The sequence below is a fragment of the Pholis gunnellus genome (assembly GCF_910591455.1).
Source record: "Pholis gunnellus genome assembly, chromosome: 5".
Taxonomy (NCBI): Eukaryota; Metazoa; Chordata; class Actinopteri; order Perciformes; family Pholidae; genus Pholis; species Pholis gunnellus.
In genome coordinates, this window is record NC_136531.1 from 24,504,782 (window position 1) to 24,523,328 (window position 18,547).

General features: G+C 43.4%; 2 protein-coding genes across 2 annotated transcripts in view; one reads left to right on the top strand and one right to left on the bottom strand.

Annotated features, from left to right (window-relative positions):
- Window positions 1-14,642, bottom strand: part of pax5 (paired box 5) — a gene marked incomplete at its 3' end in the record, with an annotated part of 64,787 nt that extends 50,145 nt beyond the window's left edge. The window contains exons 1-3 of the mRNA XM_079158751.1: window positions 14,601-14,642; window positions 11,021-11,602; window positions 8,539-8,752 (exon numbers count right to left, since the gene is read on the bottom strand). Coding sequence (XP_079014877.1) covers window positions 8,539-8,752; window positions 11,021-11,548 — 742 coding nt within the window. The 5' untranslated portion in view covers window positions 11,549-11,602; window positions 14,601-14,642. The remainder of the gene's footprint in view (window positions 1-8,538; window positions 8,753-11,020; window positions 11,603-14,600) is intronic.
- A 3,057-nt stretch (window positions 14,643-17,699) lies between these two features.
- The window catches only part of zcchc7 (zinc finger, CCHC domain containing 7), a gene marked incomplete at its 5' end in the record, with an annotated part of 19,950 nt that continues 19,102 nt past the window's right edge, over window positions 17,700-18,547 (top strand). Inside the window, one exon of the mRNA XM_079158752.1 lies at window positions 17,700-17,739. Within this exon, the coding sequence (XP_079014878.1) occupies window positions 17,700-17,739 (40 nt within the window). The remainder of the gene's footprint in view (window positions 17,740-18,547) is intronic.

An 18,547-nucleotide genomic window follows, 5' to 3' on the forward strand; every position in this document is an offset into this window, starting at 1 on the left:
CTTAAGTCTTTAGCGTGTTCCAGCAAACGCCTAAATCCTGGGTGTTTAAGGGGCCTATTAACTGGCAAGCTCTCCGATCCTAATGGGACTCCTAATTAGTGCTTTATTGAAGGCAGGTGTGATGGAAAGGTCAAGCAGTTAAGCGCACACGTGTTGCGAACGAATCGCGAAGTACCGGCGTTGATGTGCGGCAATGGAACGACAATCAGGGGGGGAAAAATAACACAAGAGAAACAAAGAAATCAGGATGATTAGAGATGGGGGGGGGGGGGGTGATTGAGAAAGAGAGAGAGGTGGAAAGAGAGGAGAACGAGGAAGGGAAGGGCAAGATTGACTGAAATGTGGCACGTGCCAGCTAGGCCAGACCAGGCCCAGCTGGTCTCTGTCTGACGAGTGCCTTAATTAAGAGATGTGGGGAGAAGCCTCGGAATGGCCACGTACACACACACACACTGCCGAGAGCCTCTAGAGAGGAAACTGCTAAACAGGCAGTGTGTGTGTGTGTGTGTGTGTGTGTGTGTGTGTGTGTGTGTGTGTGTGTGTGTGTGTGTGTGTGTGTGTGTGTGTGTGTGTGTGTGTGTGTGTGTGTGTGTGTGTGTGTGTGTGTGTGTGTGTCTCTCTCTCTCTCTCTCTCTCTCTCTCTCACTCTCACACACACGGTCATCCTCTGGGACCTTGTGAAAAACACTGCCCGGCTATTATTAGGCAGACCTTTTGCATACCGGAGCGAACGCGCTAACCCTGAATGTGTGTTCTCCCTCTGATCCTGTTGACTGTTAAACTGAAGTTGTGCTTCTCAAAAACAGCGCTGCAGCGCTGAGGCCCACGGAACGGGGGGGGGGGGGGGGGGGGGGGGGGGGGGGCGGGGGGGGTGATCTCGTGGCTCCGTGACTGCCTTTGCACCAACGCCTCACCCCGCCTCCCCCCCTCCTTCCCCCCCCCCCCCCCCCCCCCCCCCCCCAAAAAGCGTAAATTAATATTAATACATATCACCTCCAAACCCTTGCCTCCTTCTTCCTCCCCCCCTAAAAAAAATATCACCACCCTAGGCTTACCAGTTAATAAAGCCCTCTCGGCGACCCCTCCCAGCCCAAAAAGAAAAGAAAAAAACAAGGAGAGACAATAAGGGGAAACTTCTCCGGGCCAAATAAAAGAACAAGAAATTAATACGGTCCCCGCGGGGATCTTCCGCCATCTGCTTCCCCACCCCCCCCCCCCCCAAATAATTTAATTTCCTATTAAGTGATTGCTTCATTATAATGATTATTATTGGTAATTGTAATTGACATTTTTTTTTCCTCCCCTCCCGTACTTCTCCTCAGGTCTTCTTTGAAAAAAGACGAGGTGGCCAGTGAAAATGCACAAGGGACAGGAAAAAGACGTGACAGACCTGCCAGCAAGATCGGCCCATAAATCAGGAGAAACTGGACTACATGACATTCAAAACATGCCACAGTCCCAGGCCAGAACATAACCTCAGGGTTTAAGGTGTCGAGGCTTAGAAGATTTTATTTAATCATATGTGAGTGTGTTTCTGTGTGTGTGTTCGTCTAGATCTCTTATCCTGTAGCTTCGGGGCACAATGTCTGCTGCAGGTCTCCTTAGAAAAGACATCCTTGCTCTCAATGGGATATGTTGGTTAAATAAAGGTTGAAGAAGACAGGAATTCCCTATGCTGCTATTCTCACTCTCTCACTCACACACACACACACACACACACACACACACACACACACACACACACACACACACACACACACACACACACACACACACACACACACACACACTACAGTAGGGACCCTCTGGTCTCCAGGTTATTACCCCTTCCTTCAGGCTACGGTTACCGAAAATGTGAGGTTGTATGTTTTTATTTTAGTTAAAAAAGAAATCACACAATAAAACACATCACATTCGTTCTTACACATTCTGCAGTGAATTTGACGTTCAAACTCACAAAAATCAAAAACCTGCAGTTCAAAAAACGCACAGTGTTGAGAACTAATTCATTTTGTGTCACATTCTTTCTCTATTCCGAACTAAAGACGGTGAAACCTGGTTCCAGTGGTCCAGGGCACGGTTATTGGGCTCACCTCAGGCGTGGTGAGGCTGACACCAGCTCACTCACTCACGCACACACACGCACACTTTTGTCTTAGATGCACACACCTTCACACTCCAACACACACACACACACCTTCACTTTCACTCTGAAATGTTCTCACATCTCCACGACGCAGAATATTATCATCATCATTGTCACTAATAAAAATATATTTTTCTGAAATATAAAAGTCATCAATCAAGAGAAAAGATTTGGTTTCCATACACCCGGTCTGCAGTGTGTGTGTGTAAGTTTAGCCCAAAGTGTTTTCTACTAAGATCATATTTAAATGCTGCCCCTTGAAGAACAAACAGCCACGTTAATACAAATGAGCACCTGCAGTCGCGACCGCAGATGTATGTGGGTGGGTTTTTTTTTTAGTCAAAGGTTCCAAGAAAAAAAATAGAGAAATTTTCATAGATTATTTTGACAAAGACCACTTTCAGACAGGATGGCTAGTCTCATCCAGATGCAGATAAATGTGGTATAAATAAACTCTACATATCAGCACGAAAGAGACATTCTGCAGCAGAAGAAGCACAGCTGAAACTAGAGTAAGTCAGTCACTAAAAGCAGGGGTAATAATCTGATTCTAATTCTGCAATATGAGCACCAGTAGAGGAAAAAAAATAAAAAGGTTAAAGTTGCATTACTTAAATGATGAAAAATACACATTCTTCATTTCACATTTGATCAGAACCATTGAGCTAAATCCGATAGCAATCCAACATACACAAATTAATTTCAAAAGTGTGACTATTCAAACGGCATCAACTTAAAGCTTCAAATGAGGCCGACATTTGTGAAACTACTCGCGACATGAACGGCTGTTTCGTTGGTCTTGAAACCAGATCTGCAGGTTTTTCGTAACGGAGCCACAGCAGGTCGAGGGTTGTGTGAGAAGTGCACCTGACAGACGGACAGCGATCCAGCCGTGTTATAGAGGCGCTCAGAGATCTGAGCCCGGAGACAAACCTGACCCTGACCGACAGCAACACCGTGGCCGATCCTTTTCCAGGCCTGTCTCATCCACTTTAGCTTACCCGCTCTCATCTCTCTCTCTCTCCCTCTGTCTGACGCTGAGCCCTGGCTCTCTGTTTGTCCGTGCGTCCACACGGCTTTCTTTGGATGCATACTCACGTGCCCCTTCACATTCTTTCTGATTCGATTTAAATGTCTACTGCCTCCTTCCTGCCGTTCTCCTCTTGTGGAAACAACACATTTATAGGAAAGCTATGGGAAAGGACTGGGTCTAAAGGTAAAAAAAAAGGGGGACTAAAATGATATAATTGATCTGAAACTTCCTTCGCGGTTGTGCACACTTTTCGTGGAATAGTTCTTTAGCTGGATGAAGGTAAGTTCAAGGGAACAGTCTGAGAGCTATCTTGCACTGAACACATCATTGTGAAAAACGAATACCACAAAGCAGTAGCACCCTGCGCGCTGATGAGTACAACAAACATACAACTGTTCAACGTGCAAATTATAAAGTAGAGGCTGAACGTGGAATATATTTTGACAAATGTAAGGCGTCGACGGCGGAGAAACACTCCTTACACGAGGACACGATGATGGACATGACCGCTGACTGAAGGCATTTTTCATTATACAAAGGAAGCTACAGATTACAGTCATTATGTTTCAGCTACCGCCGGAATCAAATGATTCTTCAATCAATTTTCTTTATAAATGAAAGCATCGGGCTTTCAAACTGCATTTTCACGATTTACTTTGCAATGTGCTAATATCAGGCCTGCACAGTAGTCTCATCTGATTTGCATATCCTCTGTAAAAACTGGATAATACAAGTCAAACTATGGCACAGCGATTTCGTGGTGTGTGTGTGTGTGTGTGTGTGTCTGTTCAAACACACTGTGTGGTAGTGTGGGTGTGGCGTTACACCTCGTGTGGCACTGGGCAGCCAAGATAAGAGCTGATCCTATCCATGCCTCCCTTCTACAGCACCCGCCCACCCACACACACACACACCCACCCACCCACCCACAACACACACACACACACACACACACACACACTGTGGTACCCAACATGCCATTGTAATCTCATTTTACAATCCTGAGGCCTACAGCCGGAAAACACACAGAGAAGCCAGAACCCAGATTTCCCGAATACAGTAGGCTGGCGTATGAGTTAAGGTGATACCAGCTCGGCCACCTGGTAGAGCGGGCATCACATGCACGAGTCTTTACCGCAGGTTCAAATCCAATCCGTGACCATGTCTTCCCCCCGCTCCCCTTTTGCTGTCTATCTTCACCTGTAATATCGAATTAAGATGAAAAAAAACAAAAATAATCTATAAAAGAAAAAGATGATACACACTTTAAAATATACAAAGGCCGGCTGAGGTCTCAGACTGCAGGAAAAAGAGTCAGGCCCAAAGCAGCATCACTCATTCACACACACAGCAGAAGGTACAGAGTGGAAACACTCATGCTAGTGCTTTTGACACTCAAATTTTAGACGATAGAAACATTTTTGTTATGCCTTGGAAATCGGAACAACATGACAAAACTGTAAGGAACGACACAGCGGAGAGAAAACTAAGAGAAGAGAAGAGGGAGAGGGAGAGCTTACCTTCCTCCTCTGTGAGATAGAGAGAGTTAACCTTTGGATACAAACACGCACCTTTCTCTCTAATTCACAAAGACTTTTAGTGATTCGCAGCGCAGCGCAGACACACACACACACACACACACACACACACATACACACACACACACACAGACAGACACACACACACTCTGATGTGATCGGCCACCCCGATAGCGAGCCAGAAGCCGACTCTCTAAGCCTCAAACTAAGTTTGGTGTGCACTGACCAAGACCGAGGGGACAAAAAAAAAGGAAAAAAAAAAAGAGGAGAGAACTGGGGGGAGCAACAGAGAGAAAAAAAAAGTGTGACCACTGAGTGAAGTTTAACCACTTACGATTCAAGTTTAGCTCCAGCACACCCCGCCTACACGCCGGATTCATTCACGGTGCATGTGCACGCACGCCTCTCAGGGTGGGAGAGGCACTGAGCTGGATTTTTTTTGGGATGCCCTGCTTTTTTCCCCTCTCTCTCTTGTTCCGTCTGGTTGCTGCTGCGTGGCTGCCGGACGGCCCCTCGCTCATCCCCCCTTTTTTCTCACTATCTTTTCTCTTTTTCCCTTATCCAGTGTCCCTACAGATCCACCCACCGACAGCTGCCCCTGTACGGCCAGGTGACAGATAGCTACTCTGGCTGTGTGCGCATCGGTGTGCATGTGTGTCGTGTGTTTTTGATAAAAAACAAACAAAAAAAGAAAACATGTGATGGAGTGAGAAAAGATGAGTGTAAAAGTATGTGAACAAGTGACACCACGCGGGAGAGGGACGGAACGAGAAGGAGAGAAAGAAAGGATTCAATTTGTGCGGGGCGAGAGGGGGAGGCTAAGTGTAGTGAATGTGATTTGATGGTGATGCTGAGATGGGGGTTTAGGCGTACAAATACTATTAGTCACTGCTGTGCAAAACCTGTTACTCACACACCCACACAAATGTGGAAAAAAACTAACAACAACGAGCTAGGCTCCCGGGCTACAGGAGTCACCACACAACGTGGCGTATCAAAACCGAAATCAATCTTTATATTTATCCAACGGTTATTGTGGTCGTAAGAATTCAACCTAAGATTGGCCTTTTCTCTGTATTTCTGGGTAAAATGAAAAGGGCATGTGTAACAAATTCCCAGCAGAAGAAAATGAGCACAATTGAACCTACAGCAGCAGACAGAACAAGAGGAATAATCACACGCGTATCTCATTTCAATATAACATGGCCTACTCATTGTATACAGTATGTACTATATACTCATTTTCTTAGTTTACTATTTATTGCATTAAGTACTCATTTATCAATATACTTTTGAATATTTTGTACAGCGATTTTGGAACGCCACTAGAGCTGAAAATAATAATTTTAATAGATTAAACTGAAGATTATTTTCTCTGTGAATTGATTACTCATTTTGATCTATAAAATTGTAAATAATCTTAATTTTCCCAGAGCTCAAGAGGATGTTGTTTTGTGAAAAATCCAAAAGCATTCAATTTACAATGATATAAAAGATCACATTTAAGTTTAAAGATTAAATAGTGCTTATTTATCTTCCTCTTGTCTCACCAACATTCACACTTAGTTTTAATGTTTTGCAGTTATGTCCTTTATTTCCCTCTCGCAATGCAAAAATGGAAAACATTTTACAACAGCAAACTAAGAGAACATTTATTATGCACAGTTTTCAGTATCCTAAAAACACCAAGGTTGGCAGGCTTTCCCCAAGGAAATAGAGAGTTGAATTCCCGCCCCTTCCAGTTTCCCCATTGGACCTTATTTTGAAGACAAAAAAAAATAGTCACAGTAGTCAAAGGCGAGAGACAAATCATTTTTTGATCCTGTTAAAATTGCGTCACGAATTACACTTGTGATGTTTGTCGATATTAAAAAGATCCTTTTGCAAGTCAAGAAAGTTGCAGTTTGTCGCAGTAATGTTTGGTTTTCTGTGACGCCGATTAGTGAAGCACATCTCTCGTCTCACTAGCGCTAGCTAGCTAGCTGAGCTACGCTCCACGTAAAAATGTAATGTTACCTTACATGACGTCACTTACGAGACTTTTGGGTGTGTAGTCTGTCTAACTACGTATCTTCACAGTCTTATATAACAGTTTTATGTCAAATGGCTAATTTCCTGACAAGCACAACTATCTTTTACATTGACAAACATTCGTGTAATTCACGGCACAATTCAAACGGGATCAAGAAATTATTTGTCTCTTGCCGTTGACTACCAAACATTTTTTTCCAAAATTTGGTCCCATGGTGGTAGACGGGAAGAGGCGGGACTTCGCCTCTAATCAACAACTTAATCATTGGAAATATCACTTCTGATCTTCTGGTTAACAGTTAATGTTCTATTTCATAGAGACCCGAGCTGACATATTCTAAATTTTTTTCTTATTGACAACAGATCACCTCAAAAGACCAAATTAACAATGTGTTAGTTTGTCTCTCAATGCAGTCTGACTTCCCCACTCAAATCTTTAAAAACAGCTTTAAAAACAGCTGGGCACTGTAGTTACAGGAGTAAGTGGTGTATTTGTTGGGGACTACTTTCAGCTGTGGATGAATACACATTTGGTGCACTGGCGAGTGTTTACGGCAGCAGGACTCACTGAAAACAAACTACAGTGTTGATGTTGGTTTTAATGAATTAAGATGTCAGCCAGTGGGGCTCATTGATGTGCTTTTAAGAGTTTCCGGACAACGACGGAGCTCTACTACACAGAGGAAGAAGGTATATCAGGATCCATTCATTGTTTTGTTTTTTTCTGCTCTTTTCATGAAAATGTGAAAAAAATGTACCCTGCTAAGAATTACTGTGTAGAATCAAATTATCTCGCAGCTCAAGACTATTGAGGCTCGTCCCTCAAATTTCTGTGCCTTCAATTCCTTTTTTTCCTTCTTTTTTTTGGGGGGGGGGGGGGGCTAAACCCTCCCCCATTCCTCCCACTTTAAGACCCCTTCCACGCCACACCCATGACCCCCCATGTGCCGACATGAGGTCAAGCTCCAAAGATCACAGAGAGAAGCCAGACAAGAGAGGGAGAGAGAGAGCGAGGAAGAGAGAAAGGGAGAGAATCAGAGACCTAAAATCCTCCTTTCCTCCCAAAAACCAGGCCAAAACCCTCAAGCCTCCCCAGCAGCTCCAGACCCCCTCCTTTAGCCCAGTTGTGTGTAGAGGAGGCAGTGAGCACTCTTGCAGAAACATCAGCCCAGGGAAATTCAAATGAGGAAGGAACGGTGAGAGAGACACAGAAAGAGGGAGAGAGAGAGCACAATAGTGAGAAAATAGGATAAAAGAATGAGATGGGAGAGAGTTAGGTAGGAGGGGGGGGGGGGGGGGGGAGAGGGTGCTGAGGCTGCAGGTTAAGATAATGTGTAGATCTGAAGAGATTTGCAGGGAACATTTTTATTCATTTTTTGATTACTCCCATCTCTCCCAACCTCCCCCTGTTGTCTCCGTTTGTTTGTTTTTGGCATTAGCGTTATGACTGCTGGTATGCGCGCGTGTATGTACACATGCATGCTGATTAGAAGTGGAATATTTTATAAACACAAATATTCCCACATATCAACACACAATGCACACAGACACACTTAAAGATGCATCGCGGAAGCGAGCGACTGGGCAGACGCTGCCAGGAATGCTGAGGGCATACAGATTCACAGAGCGCTCACAGAGCGGCCCATCACTCCTCATCAATGCAGGTAGGCTGTGTGATCTGACTGAGCTGGACCGAACTACAGAGACCCGCCACTTACATTCTCCGCACGTGCGAGTGCAAAACCCCCCCTCCCAAAAAAAGCATCACAAAAGTCTCAACAAAGACGTACCTTCGTTGCCGTCGGACCCTCCCTCCAGGTTGAGCGAGATGCTCTGGTCTCCGTCCTGCTTCCCTCGACCCAGGATCATCCAGTTCTCCAGATGATCCGAATCTGACGAGTCCGAAGAGTCAGACTTGGACTTTGATTCCGACTCCTCCGAGTCGGACGCTGAGGTGCTGGAGTCCACAGTTACCGGTGCACTGACACTCCTTTTGTTGCTTCCCTAGATGACAACCATATTGTAGATGTTAATATAAAGCATTCACATGCAACATTATGCATGCTTTACTGAACCGATCAACCCACTTTGAATTTATAGTAAAGGAAAAATCAAGAAAACACTGCAATTCTCTTAAATTTCTTTCCGTGGGAAATAATTTGGGCCTTTGCTAAACATCATCACAAAATTCCGCCAGAGGTAAACTTTTGGGCAACGCTCCGCCACAGCAGCGAGTCATTTACTAGCATTGCTACATGCTTCACTGACTGCTGCAGCTCAACAGCAAACAATCAGCTGGCTGAAACTGGCCACTGGACAGCAGCTTGACAAAACAGCAAACAGTCCTGTGAATTCAGTAAAGGAAACGAGAGGGGAAACATCGGGTCAACACGAGGTCTGACACAATATAAACCTTTAAACTCGAAACTGTGTGTGTATCCGCTCTGAAGTACGCCGCACTCGTTAGCATTCCTGGCTAACTAGCTTACTATATACAGTATTAATCTGTTATTTCCATGTCCAAGGAGCAAATTATTACTTGTTAGTTTGAGTTTGTTGTTACATTTAAAAAAGCCACTTTCATGGCTAGTTCATAATTCAGTGCCATGAAAAAGTATGTGCCCCTTCCTGATTTCTTCTATTTGTCAAACTTAATTCTTTCAGATTTTCAAACTCAATTGAACAGAAGACCAAGTAAACAGAAAATACAGTTTCCCGTTTATATTTTATTTATTAAAAGGGAAAAGGTTCTCCAACGCCTATACCACCCAAAGTAATTCACCCCTAAAATGAAGAGGAATTTGACTATGCCACTCCAAAACCTGAACTTTGTTCCTTTGAGCCAATCAGAGGTGAACTTGCTAAGTAATCCAGGCCCTGAAGCAGCAGAGCACCATCTCACTACCACCACCATGTTTGACTGCTTGGTATAATGCTGCGTGAGCTTCACACCACACGGCCCGCAATACATGTCTTCCAAAAAAGTGCCACTTTCGACTTATCAGTCCGGCGAACATTATCCCAAAAGGCTTGAGGGTCGTCAACGGGGTTTTTCTTTCTGTATATGTGAGACAGGCGTTTATGTTTCTTCTGGTTAGCAGTGGTTTTCAACATTTCCAGCCTTAGAAGTGGCTTTTTAACCCTTTCCAGATCACTATATTGTAATAACTGTCTTTCTTATCTCTTCTGGAATATCTTTTGATCGCGGCATACTGTGCTGCTTGTTGATACCTCTTAGCCAGCTTCACATTGCTGGAAAGGTTCTATTAAAGCCATGTTCAGATCCAACAGGGCTGGAAGTAATCAAGCCTGATTGTGTCTAGTCTAATTGAACCCAATGATCAATTCAATTTGGTTCATTGGTTGGTCAAGTCTGTACAGTCAGAGATGGGTTCTTGTTCGCATTGGTAGTTTGGATCTCAGCGAGACGTGGACAGCATGAGGGCACAATCCTGTCAATTTATCAAACACAGGTCCTGCATCAGCTTCTATCCACCGCTTTACAGCTGCTCCCTCTGACCACGAAATATATCCGGTCACTACCTGATCAGCAGGTCACACTGAAGTGTGGACGCACATATGCAGACACAGTTGAGTTCTGTTCTGGCGCAGTCCGTATTTTGCATTTAAACAGGTTGTTTTTAACTTTTAAAGATCTAAAAGTGTGACAAATTCCCAAAAAATAGAATAAATATCTATAGAATCCGGAATGGGTAAATACTTTTTCATGGAAAATGTATGTAGCAGTGTAGTACATGTATCTATTACAGGATTCTCCAAAAGTCAGCTGGAAACGGCATTTTAAACCAACCATGGAGCTAATGTTAGCTTGTTAGCTAGCTACAGCTGACAAAATTAGCTTAGCATAAATTGTCATTATCAACAGCAAGATCAACAGCTGGCTGAGCTAAAATCAGGGATTGCTTTCAGGGATTGTGAGTGGTAGATCTGCCACCAATGTTAGAGGGCAACAGACACATGTTTAGCTTTCATTCATCCTGATGAAGTAAATGTTGATTGCACAATGCAATGGCGAAAGAATAATGACACAATCATCGTTTAGAGTGGTTCCTTATGAGCCCCGCTTTCACTGTGCAATTCTGTCAGCCTCTGGGTCGCAAACTCCTGGGTTTCTAGGTCAAATTGTGATTCTTACGGTTGTTTCTTGCTTTGGACAGAAGCCAGGCTGCTAGCGATAGCAATTTTGCTAAATGTCTTTCTTCTACACAAGCAAACACAAACACACACAGCATCTCCCTCTTAGCTCTGTACCTGTTGGGCCGGAGTGGAAGTCTGCAGCCGGCGTACGCTTCGGCCCTTTAAGGTGCAGACGCCTTCATCATCAGTGTCATCCTCGGAGATGGAGATGACATTAGGGCTGGAGTCGATCACGATGACCTCCTCAATAAATGTTGAAGATGACCTCTGACTTTTTGGGTTCCCCGTCTTCTGGTTATCAAGTTTCTCTCGCTTCTTCTTCTCCTTTTTCTGCAGGTACTGCAGTAATTTGCTCAAATCGGGTGACGGCGGCCTACTTTCTCCAGTATGTTCCCGTTCTCCGGCCACATCTACAGTCTTCTCGGGCCCCTCAGGCTGCAGGCTGTCCTGGCCCTCCGCCGTCTCTCCCCTGTCCTCCTGCTCCTCCAGCGCCCCGGCATTAGAGGAGTAGTGGAGCTGGCTGTAGAGGTGGAACTCCAGCTCGCTGTTGGCCTCCGACCCATCAGAGTCCCCTTCATCCTCTTGATAGAGATCGTCCTCCAACTCCTTCCGATCCTGGTACGCACAGTACATCGCGCACATGCGCACACCTTTACCAACACTCACACCCACCTGGGGAGATGGAGATGAAGCGGACTGCAGGGATAAAAAAAAAAAACACACACAAAAAACCAAGAGGAGTTATTGTAGGCCTCGCAAGTCATCACAACTGCAATCCAAAGTAACATAACAATGATAGCACAAATGCAATGAGCAATAATATTGTCTACAGACGTTTATGCACAGGACTAGTATTACCGGGACACCTCATGTGATTCAGGACCTCCCCCACGACTGTGTTTCGTCCAACGCATTCGGACGCAGTGAGTAAAGCCTGTATTTACTGTCATACCTCAGATATGACGTCAAGACTTCTCGTAACATCCACTTGTATTTAAAATATTATACTTATAATATAAATATTACGATTATGAGTACTCCCAAAGATCTCTTGCTCCGGCACCCGTATGAATCCGTCTCCATGTCGTTTAGCGAGATGAGCCGCCTGAATTTGCACCAAAAATGCTGTCAAAGCTTGACCGGGAATGTTGCAAAATTAAAAAGAGTAACATTACGGACAGCTCCCCAGGTAAAACTAGTCCTGTGCGAATAGTTCAATACTGTGCTTAGGAATAAAAAAAATAAAGTCTTTTGAATATTACAGTTTACTTTTAATCATTCAAACCTAATATTATTGTCAAGTCAACCATTACCCAAAGTATAAATCATTCATGGCCGCAACTAATCATCATTCTTTATTATAATTAAAATACTACTGTTTGCTTTCATTGTTTCGGTTTAAAATCGGTGTATAGTTCATTTATATTCGCCACTCTCTAAATGCATTTGACAACTATCTGGCTGATGGCCAATTCACCAATACCAATTCAGGATAACCAACGGGTACATTATTACCAAAATTGCTCGTTAATCTTTTCCTGTGTAAACTATCCATCCCATGCAAACAAAGTGATATAAATGATTATCTGCAGCACTGAGGAATAAGTGAACACAGGCCAGCGTCAATCACAGGGAGGGCACAGACTTTGGTCTTGTTCTGAAATCCATTGGGACTTGTTAACAAAGCTGAGAGAGAGCATGGATCAGCTGCACTCTGAGATTTCTTTTTAACTGTTTCATCACAGCTTTGGTGGTAAGAAACAGTTTGGATCCAGGTTTATTACCTGTGATGCGATGCTGTCAATAACAAACACTTTAACGACACATAATCGAGGGCCCCACTTTCAATGTTTTAATGAAAATATCTTCTTTGTACACTCTGTGTTGCTAATTTTCCCCAATCTCTGTCTCCCTAACTCTCTCTCTTGCTCACACACACACACACACACACACACACACACACACACACACACACACACACACACACACACACACACACACACACACACACACACACACAGAACAGAAAGGGGCACCGGCCCATTGCTCTGTCCAGTCCTGCGTGTCTGTGCCATGATGGCTGGAGATGATTGGCTCCCGGACCGCACACACCGCAGAAACGCCACGCTACGCGGTCACAAGCCGGCCGCCGGGGATTAAAGGGACAGAAAGAAGAAGGGTCTTACTGGCTGGTGAGGGAGAGCGACAGTTTTGAAGTTTGTCGCACAGAGACCTGGAGCCGACAAATGACCGACTGTGTCTTACAGTGGCGGAATAAAGCCCCAGCACAGCCGTGGTCCCCGGGCACAGGTGTGTTCACTTATTCTTCCTTATTAAAGCTCAGCACAGGACTGTGAGGGGAACATACGGACTGTATACTGACATCTTACTGACTCTCCCGTTAGCTTTGTTGCATCTGTTAAGGTGGAACAACTCCCACCTTCACCAGAGAAAATCAGAGCACCAAACTATTGGCCAACAAAGCCCATCTGCTTGGTCAAAGTTGAACTTTGCCATTCAACACAGTGCGACATATGCTTGAATCTGTCTGTCGTTCAGGTTTTAATAGAAGTGACCGGGAGATGGAGCGAATATTTGTGGGATAGATATGCAACGGGACAGTACCTTTGGAAAAGTAAAAGTGTCAGCTGTGAAATCACATTCACATTATAACTCTGGCCGGCATCAACCTAAGCAGATGTCCAATAACCAGAATAACCACAACCACCGACCTAATGCATGTGTGAAGGACCTTGAAGGTCAATTCTGAGGTACTTTACTGGAGTATTTTAATTAAATGCTACTTAATACTTCTATTCCACAATATTTCAGAGGGAGAATTAGTACTTTTTTACTTTCTAGATTAAGATTTTACACAGAAAACGTATCATCATCTTTGAAAATACGCTGTAATAGATTTAACTACCCAAAAGTAGACATAGAAGCGGAAATAAGTTCCAGCTCAACCAACAGCATCAATAATTCTATAAAACAATATAATGAGGGGTATTCGGCTTAAAGGGTACTTTTACTTTTGATAATGAAAGTACATATTGCTGTCGGTACTCCCCGGTGTTTAGTCAGTGCGTTTGTAACGATTTTAGGAGGGGTAACGTGGAAATGTAATATATCAATTCACTGATTTGATGGTGTTGGTTGCCATGGTGTTTTGATGTTCTGGGGAACACACACACACACACAGTAAAGTGACAGAATGAGTCTCGAGCAAACAGCTAAGGACTAATAACACTACAATGACAGCAGAAATCTTGCGTAGTTTTATAAATAACTACGCACTCTAACTGTGTAAAAGTTAGCATGGTGTTAGCCCCAGCTAGCTCTATGCTAACGAACTAGCAGGTGGACTGAGGCACACGTTAGCCCGGTAAGAAGCAACTGCCGAGTGACTAACTAACGTTTAACTGTACCCAAAAACACAAAGGCCTCCGAAATACTGTCGCTGAGAAGGGGCTATTTCTAGTTACTTCCACGTGTCGACAGTTAACCCTAGCATGTGTCCCCCCTGTCCGTCCACGTGTTTCTATGCTGCAGAGCAGCCGGGTAGGATGTAAACAAGGAAGCATTTCAGTCTCAAACACGCATGAAAGAAAACAAATGCATGAAAATAAAGTCCTCCTATTGAAAGGCACCACTATACATGTTTCATATTTAATGTCAGTAACCACGAGCTCACCTTTATCCAACAATACGGAGAGGTTACAAGAATCGGAGGCGCTCTGCCAGAGGGTGACGGACAAACAACTTCCGGGTTTGTCAGAGGAAAATATGTTGGCCGACCGTAACGTTTCACTCCGTACTGCTGGAGACTACATTGACCAATGGTGGCAACCACAGAGCCTCAGGAAGAAACGAACAATTGGGATAGAGTTTGAATAGTTGGACCGGAGACATTCTTCTATGTTTCAGGAAATCCAAGTACCAATGTTTGAAAATGTGTCCTGATTTTAGAAACACTGAGGACACGAGTTAAAGGACCCACTGAAAACCACAAACCTCATCGCAGCAGAAGCACCAGAAACAGTTTGAATATGATTTTAATACTTTTTAAGGAAAAAAAATATTGTTATATATAAAAAAATAAAAGTAAAATTGTTGTTGTAATCTTTGATGTTATTTCAGTTATGTCAGTCTGTTGTAGATGTGTTTCTATCAGTCTAGTCTGAGTGGTATGAAGAGCTAATCAGAAGTTAAAAAAAGTAGTCAAAAAACGTATGGGGACCATAAAAAACGTATATGTTGTTAGTAATACTCAAATCAAACTCCCAAATGTTAAGCCAATCTTTTTAATTACGCATTACATTCCAGGGTCATACCGGGACTGACAGTGTTTCTATGCACGACTTGTACATCTGGTTTTATCCCCTATCTAGATTGTGATGCTAGAATAATCCTATATATAGGAGCATATCATTTTGCTGTGATGTGGAGTTATTCTAAATGTATAGGATTAACAGTTTCATTATAAAAATATTTTCCCACAAAATGACCAAAATCTGTGAAGAATTTCATTTGGGCCTATTTGTTTAGACCAGAGGATGTGTAGGTCACAATCCCTCATGGCATCATCAGGTAATCTGATTTTCTGTCATGCAAATATATTATGGTATAAATTTTTGTCACTGTCGTATCACATTTCCTGTCAGCTCTATTTACTGCCACCATCTAATAAAAGGCCCCAAACACACAAAATAAAAAAAACGGGGATCTGAATGGTTGAACTCTACTGTTCTGTTATGCAAAATATTACGATTGCACATGTTCTATGTGCTCAGAGAATACCCTGAAACTACATTATTGTGAAACATGAATTATAAAATGTCATTATTTAAGTTGACATAGAATTGTAGACTGGGCTGCTTTACTTCAGAGGCATCGTATCTCATTCTGCAGACAAAAGATCCGGCAGGGCCCTACACTGTGTTTCACTACATAGACTATTGTCATTCTGATGGATGTAAGGGCGTTTTCACCTTCCTCAATGAGGCACAAATATTAGCTATGAAATCTCAGAACGTGGGCACGTGCGTGCACGCATGTTTGAGCGACTAGCATGGACCTGCAGGCCTGTGCCATTATTACATGTTGATGGGAATGTAAATCTATATGTAAATGTAATTCAACAGACTGGCTATCGCCATCAGTCATATTTATAACGCGCAGAATGCTGCAGAATTATGCCATCCTGGCTCTCGTGAACATTAACATCCATCTTCTCCCTCCCTTCCGTATCGTGAGAGTAATTGTGAACTCTGTATATCCAACTATAGGCATCGGCGTCATCGTAGCGGCGAGCGAATGGCGTATGTGATAGGGAATCAGAGGGTGAATGCCATCTGATTCCAAGGGGTTCTCCATGCGTGTCAACACAGGAAAAGGCCATCACAGAGTTGGATTGTTTCCCTCCGAAAAGGTTAGGCTGCACCTCATGTCTCTGCACTATCACCTCTCGTATACATCTGACACACACACACACACACACACACACACTTAATATCCTGCATCTGTTTTGTTTTTGGGAAGCGCATATGGGGGCCCTCTGCCTCCTCTGCTCCCCATATCTTGCTAAATTGGATGCAGGTTTTGGGATGCCTCACTGCCTTGGTGAAATTGTGATGCGGCTGCCTGATTTTGGGTTCCATGCATTCAACGGTATTTACTATTATTATTTTAAAAGAAAGGTAGAGGATGCCTGACTTGATGGAGGCATCTGGTTCAGCGGTTCATCTCCGAGCGTCCAGACCACTGGCTTGTTGAAGATGGATGGAGTGTCCTGGACTAGGGGGTTTAAAGTCACCCTGATTTACCAATCAAGCATTCCAGGAGGGACGGTTCTGCCTGGCCAATGATCTTTATTGAGGAGAAGGAGTTAAAAGAAGCATGTCATTGCTCTCGTTTGATGGCGTCTGTATCCTGCTCTCTTTTGGAGCCAGACGCCTCGGCCAACGCTTCTTCGACCGAGCGCTTGATCAAAAAACGGGATTTACGTCTGCTGCTCCCGTGTATTGGCAATATTCTGCAAAGTGATGGTCATTTGTGTACAAATGTTCTTATCTGAAGACGACACTGTGTTCTGAACACTGCTATTGCTTCGGTTTAGTCCTTTTGATGAAGCATGCAAAAAGGATTTTGGAGAAGCTGTGCTATAAATGCAGCACAACGCATTGTTTTCTTTGGTGAATTCTGAGGTGCATCTTTAGAAATGACCAAACCCCAGTACAGTTGTCTGGGAAATAGGTGCAGTTGAAACAATTAGACGACTCATCTATTAGTTGAGCAACAGAAAATGAATATTTTCTGGTTTTCTTTGTCCTCTTTGATAGTACACTAAATGTTTTAAGCTTTTGGATGGTTGAAGACACCATGGGCTTATGTAATGTGCATTTTTATTATCATTCTTTTGCTATTTGGAGCAAACAATTGATTCATTGAGAAACTAGTCAGTAGATTGATCGAAAACCAAAATAATGAGTCAGTTGCAGCCCAAGAAATCATGTATAAAGCGACGGACAGGCATGTGGAGCATCTGCTCACATTGCAGACTCCAACCGTAACTGGTTGCATCAGCTTGTTTCAGTTCTGAAAAAAGAAAATCGTCTTCCTCTTCTTCCGTTGGCGCAGGCTTCCTTGTTACTATATGTATGTAAATACAACCAGCCGGCCTGTATCAAAGCAGCCAGGCAGGAGGAATTCCCTCAACAAAAAAAAAAAAAAGAAAAAAGACTCGCCCTGGATCAGCGCTTCTGAACAAAAATGGCTCCCATGCATCACCCATATGGGGCCCTCTGTGCCGGAGTCATTCACACCCACCACATGTACAGCATTCTCTTCCACCACAGCACACACACACTCTGTCGTATCACTACAGTGAGAGTTTGATCCTTTCAGTCGCATTAGCGTCTGCGTTTTTTTTATTTTTATTAATTAATAAATATCACGGCATCAAATAGCCCTGCAGGATATGAAACCGGTGGCGTATTAGAGAGATTCAGTAGATTCTGGAGTTAATATGCCAAGTAGAGCATGGTGCTAATCAGTGGCAGAGCTCACATGCAGGAAGTGATCGAACACAGCTGGAGGGGTTGATGGCTTGTCATAACTTCTGTAACAGAATATTTCTTTGGTTTCTCAGTCATTTTCAAATATTGAAATGTTATCGAGCCTTCTCTTTAAAGCCTTGTTCAGACACGTCACTGGTGACATCGCTTGGCCCCTAAAGTCGACACCAGGAGCTTTGACACTGCAATGATGGATAAGCAGTAAGATGTTAATGAGCTTTTTATTTATCTATTTTTTACTTTATTAGGTAGTATACACTACAGAGCTGACAGGGAATGACTTTGCAAATACATGGTCGGAAATCAACAACAAAAATGATGTTTTTTTTCTGACATTTTTTTTATGTAGCTTTTTTTTCTTGGGACGTAATGTGTACAATTCAGGCCTTTTAAAAATGCTTCACATGAGCGGTGGGACGTATAGTGCAAAAGTCAATTTAGAAACTCTTTTTGGATAAAATAATCAGATACGTGTGGTTATTTTGACTAATCCACCAAAGTCAACACCAAAGTGCGTCATCACATAGATGCAAAAATCATATAAAAATCCAATATTTCTATTGAA